The sequence below is a fragment of the Apteryx mantelli genome, chromosome 4, assembly GCF_036417845.1.
Source record: "Apteryx mantelli isolate bAptMan1 chromosome 4, bAptMan1.hap1, whole genome shotgun sequence".
Classification (NCBI taxonomy): Eukaryota; Metazoa; Chordata; class Aves; order Apterygiformes; family Apterygidae; genus Apteryx; species Apteryx mantelli.
Window position 1 is genome coordinate 37,072,258 of NC_089981.1, and position 17,488 is coordinate 37,089,745.

Consider the following 17,488-nt stretch of genomic DNA (forward strand, 5'->3'; position numbering starts at 1 on the left):
ACTGACATTCCCTTGCAAACATTCCTCACCTTAAATACATCCATCTGTATCCTACAAACCTTTAAATAAACACCAAAAGGCATTCAGAAGTCACACGCAGTAATGCATCATTAACAACAGTCTTTGAAATAGCAGTCAACTTCTTCAATAAAAAGGCGGGAAAGGGGCAGGTTTTGCATCAGTTTTTCTCCTAACCTAATCTGCAGAGGTGCTAACTACCTTGACCACTGTTACCATCTTCAGCTGAGGCAGCAAAAACTCAGTACTTCTGAAATAACAAATGTCAGGCCTCTTAGCATAGCCCATAGTATAAAAATAACCAGCCACTTTAAAAAGTTTTCCAGCATGTTTTCTGAATCTCAAATACATAAAGAAACTGATGATTATTTAAGGCTCTAGCTTTAAGATACAGTATTGGCATTCATCTTTATATCTACTCTTCTGAAGGGATTAAGAACTGATTTTGAAAAGAAATACTAGGCTATCTCTATATACTTGTCTTTCAACCCATTGTCTATATGCTTCCCAATGAAAATGTGTCAATACCACCATGATTGTTTGGGTTTTTTTTTTTTTAAATAGTGTTCACAGAATGGATGCATTATTTGACATGCATTCAGTTCTGGGGCAACTTTAACTGAATTATTCATTTAGTCTTCAATGCTCTGTTTCAGAAAAATAATCTTCCTAGGGAAATTTTGATTTTTCATGCTCTCTCTTCTGTCATAGTATAGGAGTTCACAGTCACTTAACAGAGAAAAGCAATTCAGATAAAAATTTCAGGTTTTGAAGGAAGCCTTTTGTTATTAAATTTTGAATGTACAATAGTAACCACCAACTATTTAATCAAAGTTATTGTTCAAGCTCAAGGAGAGAAAAAAAATAGGTGGTGTCCAGTAATACTGCATGTTAGGAAAAAGGCTCAAAAGTGCATGCTCAAGTTTAAAGTTCTTTTTAGACTCAGTCACTTAAACCATTTCATTGATTTTCCTGTAAAATCACAAGTGAAGGTACTCTAATTATCAGTTTAATTATTCAAAATAGAGAACCTAAATTTAACAATAAAAATGTATCTCAATAAATCTCTATAAGCAACTGCTTTTTCCACAGGAGAGAAATGCAAGTTAACTTTCAAGACACTCCAACACACAGGAGCAAACAAAACAAATGAAAGCAAAGATGGTCAGAAGAGCACATTGCACTGTCAGGTTTGGATTTTATTCTCACACAAAGAGAATAAGGGCAAAGTCAGAGACATATTAGCTGCCTTTTTTGAGCTTTCTTTACACAGCACATTAGGCTTCTCAGTTTCTTACCAAACTATTGATGACTCCTAGCAGTGCTTCTTGGTCCTTCAACTAAAAACCATCTTTGTTATCTATTCAAAGTAGGGGGTGGGACTCGCTAAATGATACGACATTGGCCACACAAAGGAAACTCTCTTCCTCAGAATACTACTACTTATATGGTGTCTTTCTCTTGGAAATCCCAAAGTGCTTTGCATACAAGGTCAATTTTAACAATTTTATTTTGCAGGTGACAAAGCAGAAGCAATTGGTTCCTGATGATTTAATAGTCTTAAGAGTGTCCAAGTCCTAGGCCAACATTGCGTCTAGCAGGCTGCAGCGTTTACCCATCTTCATAGAAAGAACAAAGTACTCATGAATGTGCAAGAAACCCAAAAAATACCTGAAGTCAGACATACTGAGGCAAAAATATGCCAACGCCTACAACATATAAGAAAACAGGCCTTACACCGAGATTGCAAGTATTTCCATTTCTGAGGACATTTAATCTAGTCAGAAAAAGAAATCTGGCCATTTGATTATGATTTCCAAGAGTCTTTTTTCCATAAAAGAATCAGAACAAACTAACAGATCAACTACGTCCCCCATGCAATACGTCTAGAGCACTTTGTACTTTACTGCACATGCACCATCCATAGTCTCCCAGACAGAAATACAGGATTGATACACCAGTGCCAGCTGATTGATATCAGCTGACTTGACACTCAACTGGTTATTGCATATTTCAACTTGGACACCCCCCCTCCTTTTTGTTTTTAAAATAGCTTTCATAAAGTCCATTCTGACCTGGTAAATCTGAGGTAAATAGTACACGGCTCATGGTCCAAACATTGCCCATAAAAGTTGCATGCAATTCGCAGGCAGCAGAAGCACAACAAGAACATACCCATCATTGTTTCAGGTGAAGATGTCACCTGCTGCCTTATTCAGTCAGCTTGGCCACGGCAGTGTTTAAGGTGGCATCTGCATCAGAGAATGCCTGATCTTGTGTGCTAAAGGAGAGGTCATCTACAGACACAGACTTTTCTTATGAATATCAGCGTTCACAACTCTTATAAACTGATGTGAATTTAGGTACTTACCTTTAAATATTTCAATGTGGAGTTGAGAGCCACATAGCTCAAATACCACTTTTCAAATAGATCTCTGAACCAAAGGTATTTTGGCAGTCTTTTTGCCACTTGTAAGCAGATACCGCTATTTGAGTACCAGAGCATACAACTTGTAGCAGCAGTTTCTTACGATCACACAAATATCCATTACAGACAAGGAGACAAATCCACTTATAAAGGAAGACAAGACTCAAACTCAGAGTGTCACTAAAAGACATCCTTTAACATCAGCAAGCTTTGAATCATGTTCTAAATCAGAACACTGAACTAAAGCAAACTTAACAAGAAAGCTAAAATCACAGCACTCTCATTTCTTACCATACCAAACACCATACTAGATTCTCTTCCCAGTAACAGATGCTGAATATTCAGAATACATTCCAGATGCCAAATATGAGTAACCCAAAACTAAGCAATTTAAAAAGACTCTAGAAATAGAAGGAGAAATTAATTTAATAGGTACTTCAAAGGGATAAAAAGAAGAAAAGCTCTTCTCCCACAAATTAAACAAGAAGCCCTTAGATAGAGCAAGATGGATACAAGATTAAAAAAAAGCTGCAATAAAGCATCCATGAAACAAGAAGCAAATTAAGCCTATCAGAAAGCAACAGGGTTAAAACATGCATCATCATACCAGCATGAAGCAGCACTAAAACTTCAGATCTTGCAGGAAAAATAACTCTCCAAAATAAAATTCTACTAGAACAAAGAGGTCAAACCATGGTTACGTGGCTTCTTATTTCCAGTTTGTCATGGAACAATCTAAGATTACCGCTGGTGTTTGCCACAAAAATTTGTTAAGTGAGAACTGGCAGTGCTGAAACTCTGCTTCCATTTCATTGACCTGCGTTATAGAGGGACAAGCTGGTCCCTGGCCTGAGAGCTGCAGCACACCTGTCTTGGCCATTACAGTACAACCTGAAACTTCGTAAGCTTGCAGCTTATAAATAACCCTTTTTTTAAAACAAAATACACAGGGCCTTCCTCCTTGCCTTCTCATGCTGCTCTCAACCACAAAGTCACTTCACCTACTACAGCAAGACAGGTGCAACAGTGAGAAGAATCAAGCTGGTGATTCCAATTCCTTCCTGCACTGCTATGAAAAATAAATTTAAAAATAAGCCAGCCAAAAGCAGCCTTTCCCCCCCCCCAAAAAAAAATCATCTTCTCAGAAGTTAATTGCCTTGCAGAGTATCCTGTCACAGGATCGTCTCATCAAGGGGTTCATGTCATCACTAAATAATTTGTGTGTAATCATAAAATACTCTCAGCCACATTCCAGAGTCGATTTCCTTTCAGGAGCGAACGCAAGTCGAGGTGCGCAGGCTTTGTGTGCCGACATCCTGCCTTTGCTTCCATGTCCCGTCAGAGCTTTCCCATTAGTTTTGTCTCCGCACCGTGCAGCTCTCTCCAGAGTGGCCGGCCCTTGCCATTAGCCACCACCTCTGCAACGCCACAGAGGGCCCATTCATCCCAGGTTCCTCGGCTCTTACTGCAGGTTCCCTGGGTTCCCGCACCTCCATTTTCCCATGGCATTTTTCAATTGCCCATTTTAGCCTTGGCGGTTTGAAAGATAACACCACACACTTTCCATAATAACTAATTGGCCATGACTGAGGAAATGTATGAACCATACAGTAAACAGAACAAGCAGTTATATTTGTTCTAAAATTAAGTTTTGATGGAAACTGCCAGGCAGGCAAACAGAAAAGCACTCTCCAGGGAGAGTGTTCGGGGTCGGCACTCATTTCCCTCAGCATCTGATGTGCTCCAGAGGTGAAAGCATGGCTCAGTTGAAGGCAATGAGAGTTTTTGCTGCAGACTTCACTAGGGCAAGGATTTCACCCCAGGGATACTGCATGGCACATGGTTCAGTCAAGTTTAAGGTAAGTGGCTGGCATGACACAGAAAGATTCAGCTAGGGCTCAGGAAGACCTTTTAGTTGCATTATTTGACACAATGTTAGTTATTTGCCTTCATTTTTGACATGTTGAAGGGAATGCCATTAAAATCACAGTTCAATTACAGTAATACAGCTTCCGCCAATTCTTTTGTTACCGACCAATCTCGGATATGAAAACAATTTATAGGACAAGAAATAGTCTTTTACTTTTATCTTACTCCTGTGCTCAGTATCAAACTACCATCTTAATCACCTCACTGCTCTTTCAAAGCATCAGTACTTTCACAATATGGATCACACCAATGGTTCATCAAATCATTAAAACATTTAAACTAAAAACAGTGGCCGGTAGCTGATGCTTTACTAAAAACAAAAACTGCTCACTAAACACACCTGAGGAGAAACAGAGCACCTTCTCCACTCCCCAAAACACCTCGTTACATGAAACGTGACCCTGGACTACCACTGCCCTTGTCTCAGCTAGCACATTTGCAGAGCAGCCCTCACCTCCCGGCACAGAACCGGCTTTTCCCCACACTCAGTCCCGAGCTCCTTTACCCTCATTATACTCAGCAGGACCACCCAAAACATTTTGGAGGCCCGGCTACAGCTCTCCCACATCCAGGCGAGCCTGCGAGTACGCCGGGTGGCTCTGAACCACCTGCGAAGTGAGGCAGGACACTGACCGGCAGCTACAGCCATAGCCGCACCACCGGCCGGCCCCAGGGTCTCGCCAGCCGCCCGCCGGGCACCTCTGAGCCGGCCGTCCCCACGCAGCGGCAGCTCTCTGACCTCGGGGCTGGGCTGCAGCGGCGCACGGGGACCCTCCTCCGTGCCTTGACACGGCCCTACTCGCAAGCAGTGACCGCACACTGTTCAGGAGGCATCAGATCGTTGGGAAAGACCACGGGCTATCTGCTACATGGAGATTCAGATCTCAAGTCAGCACCTGGATAGTTCAGAGAGGCTCTCATCTGCTATTCGGGCACGGGTCCAACGCTTTTTATAAAAGGTATTCAACTAAAATTATATTACCATTTTTCAAACCAGCTCCAGTATTACACTGCATGACTTCCAGTTCTCAATTCCAGAGTTTAGCAAACCACTTTGCAAAGAAGAGTTCACTTATGTTTTGGGTCTCAGTTCATGTGCCTGGCTGGTGCAAGATAATTGTTTTTATAATCTGAAAGGAAAAACCCAAAGCATTTGCTCTATGTAGTTGATTTTCAAATTACCATGATCCCCTCTCTGTCTGTATGACCCCATTAGCACTCCAACAAATGAAAGGAAAATACAACCAAGTAATAGGAGATTTCCTCTGAAACAATTCTACACAAACAAATCTCCACATACACTTCAAACTACTCATGCTAAATTTTCAGGGACTGCTTTAGTATGTAAACACCCCAACTTAAGGGTCTATTACTTTGATATAAAAAAAAAAAATCTAACTGTACATTGGAACAATGTAAAAATATTTGAGAGCAAGATAATACACCTATTAACAGGCTCTAGAAAATGAATAACTCATTTGAGGCTTTCCGGTCCTGATTTAAGGACCATTCCACCATTATTCATCCTCTCTGTCTGACACACCCATAGCATACAAACACAATGAATGCAAGATGTCATAGTAAAGCATAACACAACATTATTTTTGTCCTATTGAAGTCATGAACCTGTCTGTCAATATTTTCAATTCACAGGCAAGCACAGTTAAGTCTTAATTCAGCAATAGTCAGGCTCTGCAAACTCTCGCACTCCAGGGGTCCCCGAAACTCCCCGGACTACTGCAGGCTCCCACGGGAGCCCCTTAGACAAACCCCCAGAGGTCGACCCTGCTTGTTTCCTGCTCTTTGGCAGAAGCCTAACGAACATCGGCAGGATCAGGACACGTTCCTAAAAGCAATCAGTGCAGATTCCTGCTCTGCCCTGACACTTGTGGAGCAATGTGCGGTGTCTGGGCTGCAGCACCATGCCCCAGGGTAGTTTAGCCAGCAGATGACATTGCTTGTAGGGACTGTTAAGTGGTTACCTTCTTCTAAGCAAGGCAAGGATCTAAGTCGGCTAGGCAGTTACAGATTATTATAATTTTTCTTCTATAGTACTTTTTAATCACCTCAGCACTTCCACAGACACTCATGACCTTTTCCACATCCTACCAATGCAGCATATAAAAATGAAGAGAAAAAAAAGTTCAGCCGATTCATCTAGGACTAAAAAAGAAACTTTCCTCATAAACAGGAACTGGGGTAAGAGATACCATTCAGTATTGGGTCACACCCATACCATCATTACCGGGTTGGGCAAGACTCATACCATCATTTATTCTGCTAATGTAAAAGCCATCCTATGCAAGAAACCCTGACTATTAAAAAGTTATTTAAAAAAAAAAAAAATTCTCGAGGTAATAGCCATACTGAATGCATCCTGAACATCTCCTTGCAGCTTAACTATGCTAATGATAATGCTGTAGAGCTGACAACTGCTGACGGGATATGCCTGCTGGAGATCTCTCTTACTCTAAAACGTTTATAGCCTTTCTGTCAAACAGAAGGGACATTCAGTAGGTGAAAATTAACTTCCAATCCAGAATACCGTAGGTCAGAAGTTGGGTATACCTGTAGTGTACAATTATAGCACTCTGCCCAAGTAACCATCTCTCTGCCAGCTTTTGTTACAGATTAAAGAATGAGGACAAGCAATCTGGGTCAGGTAACCATATTCAAATGTTGAGAGTAAATAACCTAGCTCCACACCATTCCCACCACGCCATCTCTTTAAAGAGAAAGTATTTTACAGAAAGTAAAGCAGTGGATCTCTGTTTTAAATAGATGCCCTAGCCTTCTTAAAATTTATTATATTTTAATGAAAGTCATAGGAATTATAAGAATTTGTTTAGAGAAACTGAAAACCTCAGGATGGCAGCCTAAAGACCTTATTCATGAAAACTCAGAGGTTTGGGAATCCCATATTTGGACTATGTTGCTTTAATTTATTTATTTTTTCAATTGAAAAGTTCTCAATGCTCATGCATTTTTTAATTCGTTAATGTTCTATCAGGAGAAACATAAAAGCAGCAGACAGCATGCTTTTCAGATGGACACTACTTCCTAGCCTGCTCCAGTTTTATAAACTACTCTCTACACTCCTACCAAAAAGGAAAAAAAAAAAAGGCCAAGATTATCCATCAAAACCTCAGGTTGTATTCACACTAAAAGGTACTTCAGCATATATTTTCACTGGAAAGCATTAATTTTTGCAGAAAATTGTCTTGTCCCTTTTATGCCTGCAGATGAAGTTCATCAAGTAAAGGAATACTGATACAGTCTGGGCAGATGAGTACTTTCATAGCAATGCAGGTGATGAGAAACAAAACAACAAAAATAAAAACAGACACGTCTGGGTTACCTCCCTAGATGCATGAGACACACAGTGAACAATTTGGAATTTACTTTGCTTAAATAAATTATCAATAAATACATCTTAATACAGTTCCTATCACCTCTTAAAACTGTCGCTCCGATGCTATTCCCTCACAATTCTTATCGTTCTCTTAAGCGTAATATTTCTCTGTGCTGTTACTGAGTTTGCAAGCATTACAATGGACAGTCAGGCAACATGGGCAACACTGCAGACTCTTCATAGCTGAAAGTCATTTCAAATAAAGTAAAAACAATGCCAGATCTTGCGAGCCCTGACAATTTCCCGGGGCTGAAAATCTCCCGACAACGCAGCAAGGCACAGCAGGACTTTTTACCTCTGCTCCCCTAAGAGCCAAAATCTGGGAAGGAGCACAGCAGAGTTTATTTCATTCTATATCAAACCCTTCAGAGCCACAGGCTATTTAAGGACCCTCTGGCAATACAGTAGCTCTAGATTAATCTAAAAGCCCACCTAAATGGCACCCCCTGACAACCCCCATTCCCTTAGAGCAGGGAAGCGCAGATTCTACAGATAACCTATATTTCAAAATAAGATTTGTACATCACTAGTGAACACAGCATTGAAGATGTGAGGAAATGAGCATGCAGCACAGGTTCATTTCCATGCTACTGTCAGCACAGGTTTTATTTGTGCCTCGGTTGTACGTTTATAATGAATACAGTCTTTTCATTTTTCTAAGCTTTCTGAACTATACTAGAACATTAAAAGCACGTTAGCAAGTACATCTGCTGCTACTCTGTCATTTGTTCGAACTGTACTACTGGCTAAAGATTACCTCCTAGGCCCTACGCAAAGGCTGTTAAAGTCAGCGAAAAGAGTCTGGTAGCGTTCAACAGGCTTTTACTCTGGACTCTAATTTACATTCCTGTGTCAGCAGCTCTAAGCTCTGGTATCAGACTCAATAACAGTTCTTATTCCTTGTTTTGAAGGAGCACTGAAAGGAGCAAATACGACATAGCTGGAGCTGATGTCAAAAGGACACGTACTTGGGCAAATATACCTCCTTTAATATATATGCCTCCCCCACCATGTTACATATCATAGAACAGAGGCAATTATGCTGCTTTAAAGATGACTCTTAAAAGCACTAAAGGCTTTTACCAATTCTCAAGTACCTTCTTCTAATCTATCCATCTCTGAAAAACAGAAGCCAACTTTGAATCGAATCCAAAAGACAATCAAGTACCAAATGTCAAAGCAATTTTACAAATCAGAGCAATGTGGATGAAAAGGCTGGGAAACGTAAAAGTAGATTGGACAATTTGTTTACAATTTAAAAGTTTTCATCTCCAGTGCTTTCTGACCTGTGGCAGTTTTTAAAGGCCAGAGGCTAGCTTCGAGTATCAATACAAATCCTGGAGCAAACTTGGGAAAAATACCAAGCACAGTCTAACAGACACTTTCATTCCACTCTTACACACAGATTAACTTTAGTAACTCCACATTCACAAATCACTAGCCCAGCAAAACCTCCCAAATGTATAACATATTATCACAGCCCAAAATAAAGGATTACTGCACTTATACAAATTCATGCACATCTACACAGATGCAATGTTGCCACCCCCTTAAAAAATCCAGGAGGAATCCAAAGGGTGTATTTTGTTGGTTGATTTTTTGCTTTTTGTTTTGTTGCTTTTAGTTTTTATTTTTACAGGAGTGGGTACAGTAAGAAGAAAAAAATAAATAAATAAATAAAACTCAGTTAACCAGATAGGTACCTTTCAAGCTAAACTTTTGTTTAGCTGAACTGACCAAAAGAGAAAGAACACTCCAAATCTCTGCAAGAAGCGAGACACAGTGAATCTCTTGACTGCAGCCGTATTCTCTTCCCCTGTGACTCACTTGTTCAATTAAGTCTGCAGAAGCATCACTTCTCATTAGGCATCCTGAACTCTGCCGAGAGCCAGTGACACCACGCTGGCCTAAAATGGTGACATTTACATGTAAATATACAGTCCTTAATACTGGATTCTGTGCATACTTTTAGCTGCAGTTTTCCCAACTCTAACATTAGGAAGGCTCAGGTTTTTCGGTAGCCCTCAAAAGTAGGCCTCATTGGCTTTCCCTTCTTCAGGCCAAGCATTTCACACTCGCATCTTTTGACATTTATTGTAGCGTCAGCAGGAAATATTAGCGCAAAGGAAAAAAAAAAAAAAAAAGCAATTCTTTCTTTAAGTGCAAAGATGTAGGGGGTTAAGATATAAAGCAAACTATAAGCATCAACATTCACAAAAATCTCTAACTAACCAGAGATGCCACAGCTGAGTCAGGGACATAAGATCTTTTTTCACTGAAGCCTCTACTATGATCTGCCCTCAAGTCATGCTTTCAAAACTATTCCCATTGCCTTCCGCAGGAGTTGGCATAAACTACCACAAATATACAGCCAAATGGAGGCATTTAGCTATGGATCTATGCTGGCAGCAGCCCTGAGATACACCACCCCAGGGAACACTCTTAGATATATCAGCCCTGCTTAAGGCCGCCTGACACAGAAGGCTATACACATTTACCACCTTATATGACAGCACAGCTTATTCCATAATTGTATTTATCTATTCCTGCCTGTTACTGTAAAGAAAATCAGGTCACAAGCATGACTCTATGCAACTCTCTTATCCCTGGACAGACTTTTGTACCAGGAAGGCTTTTTACACTGTCTTCCTTTCACACTGCGTGCAAGAAGGCAAGCAGGGGAAAAAAATCTGCCAAAAGCGTCTTCCTACAATACATTTGCTGTTCATTAAAAAGTGATCATAGGGGATAATGAGGAACCTCTCCCAAAACCTATTATGTCAATAAACAAACAGAAACATATACTGTGGTAAGCAAAGAAATAACATAACAGATAAATAATGGTAAGATAAATAAATCAGAGGACAGAAATGAAGATTTCATGCCTGAACTAAATTAAAATTGCTCTAAGCATTTAATTGTTTCTAGGGTCCAAACAATAGGATACAATAAGCAACCTTCCTTGAGATTAGATTTTTACTGTCACTAGTTAATGCAGTTGCAGAAAACAGTCATAACTTTCTTCTCCAAACAGTATCTCATAACTACTTTGGTCAAAATTAAAACTTTTTCACTGTTCCAATAACCATGTGCTCCCATAACTTTATTCTGTCCACTTGAATGAAATGAAGACTTTAGAAGAAAATAATAGCTACCACTCTGTATCATTTAAATACCACAATCCCAAAATGCATACTGTGGGCTGATCCTCCCACTGAAGGCAAAGAATATTTCTGACATTAATTTCAGTGCAAGAAGAACTGAAACTAATGGTTCATTTTTCTCACTCCTAAAGACTATTTTGAAGGTCTCAAATCTGAGTTTTCCAAGTTGCCTCAACAACCGCTAAGTTAGTGAAAGCTAAGAGTCTTCAATATATTGTGAAATCAAGACCCAAGGGAAGAGAGATCCTAAGATGGTAGTTTGCTTCTTTTTCATTCCTTGAAATCCTGACGATCTGCCATCTTGCAGTCTTCGCAGGTTTTAAAGGAGAAAAAAAGTGCGATGACAGAAAGAATACCCTACAGAAAATAAATGGCACCGATTCTGTACACTCAAAAAGAAGCTTGCACGTTTCTGAGAAGTTTCCAAGCGGGGCAGTGGGTGGAAAATCAGTAAGAAGTGTGTTACTTGATTATGTAAAATAAAATAAAAATACCTCTGACATATCTATCTGTTCTTTAAGTTTCCAGGCATGCTGAGTGAAGCAGTTCACAACAGAACAGACTGCACACCAATCCATCACACTTAAATGCAATCACAGCCAAATATAACACCAGCCAGTACCTAAACTACACATAGATGCATTTAATACTCCCCAGTCAGCAATCAACCTTTTCCACATTTGCTCATAATCACAACGTATTGTTACTCTTTAATGCTTTGTTTTCTTTTTCTTATCTCAATGCAGTTGGTTGCTTTTTAAATTAACTTTTTAAAAATTCTTTTCTGCTTTCGCAGTTTTGTTCCTGTGCAATAAATTGGGAGGTTTTTTTTAAAATAAATATAAATTACTGAACACATTTTCTTACCTGTTGCAGTCCACGTGGAGGAGAAGGTGGGATGCACTAAGTGACACGGCAATCTTGTGCCATTGTCCATCTGCCAGACGGTATGGAAACACCTCTGTTCTTGACTTGCCATTAAACCTGTAGTGATATCTAATCTCATCCCGTAAGCCACTGCTCTCCAGTTCAAAATAGCTGTATTTAAAACAAGAAGAAGAATCAATTCTATTTATTGGTCTATTCATTGCTTCTGTCATTTCCATATTTCATAATTTCCAAATTCATAGACAACTTCTAACCAAACACCACATAGAAGGCCACAATCTAAAGAGGTTATACAACATGGACTGCATAATCTACTAGTTTGGTTTTTTTGGGGGGAAGGGGGGGAAGAGAGAGAGAGTAGACAAATATTTTACATTTAGTACATTATAAAAATAGCAATACCACTTATGTGAAAACAGTTCAACGTTCAAACCACCATTTGATAGTTCTGAAAATTAATGTCCTCTTTTCATTCACAGAACAGGTTAAACTACAAAGAAATGATCCTTACTCTACACACCAAATGCTTTGTATAAATGCAGGATTTGTAGGCAACACAAAAATAAAGGACTATACATAGCATTACCAATGGACAAACAAAAAGCCACTAAGGTAAGAAAGCACCAAGTAATCTTTAAACTTGTATTTATTTTTTGCAAATCTACTTTTTAAAGGTTGGTTTATTTTTAGGATACCCCTACACACAATTGTGCATAATTCATTTTCTGACTTTTATTTTTAGAGCTGTAATTGTTCAGCTTTACAAGGAAACAAAAACCCCTGGCTAGATTAGGTCTCTCAAAACCTGGTATAAACAATCAAAACTTTCACACAGTTGTTGCAAAGCACAGTCGTAGGACAGGATCAGGATCGTCTCGACAACAAAGTAAGGCTATTAACTGGCCTCATTGCAGCTAGAAGAACCAACTCTGTTTTTAAGATCAATTTAGCCCTTACTGGAAGTAGCTGATCGACAGTGTGAATAGTGAAGCAAAACGCACAGAATACATACCAGCACCAAATCAAGGCTCCCCCCCGCCCCAAATCTTCGCAAATGAAGCCATGGATACAGAAAGAAGCAGCAAACACAGACCTCCTTTTATAGGAGAAGTACCTTTACAGCCAAGTGCAAATGTTATGTTTTCCAGCTAGCTCCTACCCTCATCTACCTCCACAGCATCATGTTCTTTTCCTACCGGACAATGTCCATTTAACATGTCAGTTGAAAGGTAGGTGCTAATTCAGGATAAGGAGAGGATAGCAAAGTAATGAAATCCATTTCCAAAAAATAGATGAAGCACAACGGAATAAATCTCCAAGTGCTGATTTTAATTTTCACAAGTTTACACTGCTCGTGTACATGGAGCCCAACAGCCAGTGTCAACAAACTTCATGTGAGCTGTGTACACTTCACTAAGAATAGTTTTTCCTACTGAAGTGGCAACTATTTAAAACATAAAAATTAAAAAACAGAGTTCTGTGGGAGAAACTTGCTTATATGATAAAACGCTAGCTGGGAATACGTGCAAAAGTTGGCAAGAGATTGGGAAGGGGCACGCCAAAAGAATAAAGCTTGACTGAAAAAAGAAAATCAAACCCTCCCCCATCTTGCCAACGCCTTGCTGTTCAGACAGCCATCAAATTTTTCAGGCATTAGAGTGCCACCTGAATCAAAGATTCAAGTGCAAAGTAAAAACAGTCACAGGCAGAAAAGGACAAAACCAAAACTGAACAAATGCATGGCTGGTACATGCACAAATAAAATACATGCAGAATAGAGTGGAAAAAGCAAGAAAGGCTGGTATTGTAAAGGATCTAGCCTGCTTCATACACATGAAGGGAACACGAGGGCAGAGGAACAGTTCTCTAAAAGGGAGAGAGTTAATTCTGATTAACTACCTTCCCCCACCCCCTTAAGATACTTAAATTACACTCATAAGAAATCTGTAGAGGATTTTTTTATTATTTTATTTTGATACTCAGTAGGAGCATAGTCAATATACAGAAGATGCTGCTGCTGGCATTTTGCAAGACAGGAAAGCACTAGGACAAGTGCTGTCAATGAAGTCATACTTACAAAGTTAAATGTTTCATAATTGCCCTCAGCTGTCAAAGCACAAAAAGAAGTCATTAAAGGACTTTCTCTCTCTTCTTCAGATAAGCAGCACCAAGGCAGAAAACTTAAAAAAAAAAAAAAAAAAAAAAAAAAAAGGGGGGAAAGCTACATAACATGCCACTGTCTCTCTCACACACAGACTATGTGTATAAATACATATTTACACTGTTGCTCACAGAAGCTTAAGAGCCTGAGTGCAAGACAAGCTCCTGTTGTGGTAAGCACACTGCTTCCTGCAGTGATGCTTTATAGCCACAGAACTAATCTCTTGCTACACGATGTTTTGTTTGTTAGTAAAAGAGCAATATTCTAGCCCTGAAAAGGTCAGTCAGATATTGTACTTAATCACATTTACGTTATACTATTTGAACAGCATAGGGCACTGCAAACAACATAGTTTCTCATCTGACAAGCCTTACTGTCAATAGGTACTTCAGGACTAAAGCGGCTTGTCGCTGTAGTGAGTTTATTGTCAGTCTCCTGGCTGATTTACATAACGCAGAAGTGACTAGTTCAAATTTACTGTAACAGTCAGTGCTAGCATTCTTATGCATGTATACCTCTTGCACTGCTAAGAGCCACAGAACTGAGTGAAATACCATGGTTTACCTCATCAGTTACAGGAATAGAGGATGACAGCAGACAAACTTTGCATCTATTTCTCACTATCCTTCAACTAGTGCAAATCAGAAGCAGGTATGCTCTAGTCAACAGAAACCCAACAGCAGAAACTGGCAGGATTAGCAGATTAGCCCAGTCTATCTGAAGTATTTAAATAATACAGGACAGTGTAAACCAATATTCCTCCATTGATTTTACTGAAGCTGCATGATTTCGCACTGAGAACTTCACTATACACACACACACACACTCCACCATATTCCCAAGATAACTGAGAAGATGTAGCTGTCTTTCCTCTAATTCATTTGGAAAGGGAGCTCTCAATAGTAAGCTACCTTCTCTTCTTTCCTCCTCCCTTTTGAATCTAGATGAAAGTCTCTTCAAAATCAATGACAAAAAGGCCACTCACTCCTGAAATAAATGTGCCTGTTGTGTACTAAAGTCCTATTCCGCATATTGTGGAATGGAAGACAAATGAGTGGAAAAACATAAGTTTGGGCAAGAAATAGTCAACCCATGAGAAAATAACTTCTAAAACAAGGGAAAAGCAGCGGACTTTTTTAATGTTTCATCTTTGATTTGAAACACCTCTAAACAAATTTTCATTTACTATAAACTGACAGGTAAACAAAGGGAAAAAAAATAATAGAAGCTACCATACAAGAGGAAGGGAAGGGACAGGAAAGGAACAATCTCTAACCTTTGTTTCTTTTGGTAGGTTCTTGCTGATATTTTTACGAGGAAGACATAGGATCAGAACAAGTTGGGGTGCCTCAAAGGACTGCACCATCTCAGAAAAAAAAGGTGGTCTTCCACACTTGCACTGCCTGAATAAATGTATCATCAGTAGGCAAGTGTGAACTTCCAACATTGCCATGAGATCCACAGCAATAGCCGCAGGGAGACCACCGAGTATTACAACTAGTTCTGCTTCTGCATCACATCTGCATGAAGCCTGACTGGAACGGGTCTAAGATACTTGTGTGTGTCAACTTGCTGCTATATTTAGCCCCCGCTACCCTCCTTTGACCTTTTCCATGAAAGAGACATTTGAGACAGTAATCCATTTGTCAACTTGTTAACACTGAGTGATGGGCTCTTGTTTCAGTTGTTATTTCTCAAGGATGTTTTTTCACAAAGGTGATCAAAAGCAGCATGCATTTTGACAGATGAAATCCTCAGAACATATGTATTAAGAAAGCACACTGTTTATGGAACTGCAATACAAACTATTATATGACCTTGGCTGAAATTTTTCCAGTAGTAGAATTTTTATATTTGTTAGGCATGTAAACTACTGCTGGCTTCCTTCATACAATTATAGAATTCAAATGATCTTCACAGACCCACCAGCAGTCTCATTCAAATTCCAAAGCATAAGAGAGCAAAACGCAAAAACATACTACTAAATTCAGATGAATTTTATGCATATCAAAAAAGTTGGGATATTTTAGAATCATGGAACGCCTTTTACAGAAGGACAATATTATTCCACAATCAGTTCAAGATGCTTTACAATTCTTTCTGAAAGCATTTGAAACCCCTATATACCTCACATAAGGGTCTTGTTATAAGAAGATAATGCCCAACTTACCAAAGTTTACTGCTTTTTCTTTTTGGACACAGTCATATTGAAGATTTAACTGGGCATTTGACAACTCATTCCACTTCCAAATCAGGAAAAAAAGGTGCCCAAAACCCTACCCTAAGTTAAAAACAGCTGCTGTGGATGTAATGACCAACAAAATTGAAAGAGTCAGTATCAACATTGAATAAAAACATGCAAGACACCTGAAACAGGAAGCAAAGTATTTCTCTAAGATGAGTTGGCTTACATCCATTAGCTGCATTAAAGATACATACTCACGTGTTCGTCATAGCTAGCAGTGATCTTAACATGTGACAAATGACACCACATTTCATCCAAAGATGTTACTGCTCTCAGGTTGTACTGAGTGGAAGTGATCAGAGGAGGAAGGGCTCACAGGCTCCAAATGAGATGTGATCCCAAGAACAGCTGTAGGATATACACTTTTGAACATCTTTACCGTAAACAGTACTTTTTGTTCTGATCTTATGATGCTAACATCTATAACAGCCACAGTGAAGACAGGGCACCATCTGGTAAGGACAATCCTGATTAAGTGTTTAAATAAGAGCTCTAAGAATGAAGACAAAACTTCTTTTTGCGTTTAATTCCGGAAACTTTCCTCTTTATCAAATTCAAACACAAATAAAGCAGAGTTATCATACTGACTTTATAACTTCCACCACCCCTGATCAAGTGCCAAATGAAGCCCCACAGTCTCTTTGAAGGAGCAGCACCAGCACTTATAGCAGATGCTCTTAGAGCTACTGAACAGATGTCCCAGGGCAAAGCAGCAGGCACAGATGGCATCCCTGCAAATATATACAAACTTGGGGTTGCCATCTAGTCAAAACACTTGTGCAGCTGCATGGGATTGCATGGGATAAGGTCACAAAACCTTAGGAGTTCAAAGATGGAAACACTGTTCACCTTGCACATACTACAGTAACAATCTGAAGTCATTTCTCTTAATTGCTGGAAAAATCACTGCCATAATAAGAATCAGACTTGCTCAAAGCAGTTATTGAACAGAAGCTTCAGGGAAGTCCTGGTCCAGGCACAATTTTTTATTTTTTATTTTGTTTTAAAGCAAGGCAAATTCAAGGGAAGTTCAAAGACCAGCCTATTTGGTGTCATCAGTTAGAAACTCAGGAGCTACTGCACAAATTTGGCTATTCAGACAAGTCTGTGCACATAGTTTTTTCATTTCATGATAGCATCCTAGCAAAACAAAGTATCAGAACATTTAATGATATCTAATGATAAAAGCTGCTTCAAGCAAGACTCTGTTTTGTTTAACATCTTTGGAGAAGTGCTCCTTGAT

General features: G+C 39.4%; 1 protein-coding gene across 4 annotated transcripts in view; it reads right to left on the reverse strand.

Annotated features, from left to right (window-relative positions):
- The window catches only part of NELL1 (neural EGFL like 1), a 294,700-nt gene that overhangs the window by 243,789 nt on the left and 33,423 nt on the right, over window positions 1-17,488 (reverse strand). For all 4 annotated transcript variants that reach the window (XM_067295540.1, XM_067295538.1, XM_067295537.1 and 1 more), the window contains exon 4: window positions 11,819-11,989. In XM_067295540.1, coding sequence (XP_067151641.1) covers window positions 11,819-11,989 — 171 coding nt within the window. The remainder of the gene's footprint in view (window positions 1-11,818; window positions 11,990-17,488) is intronic.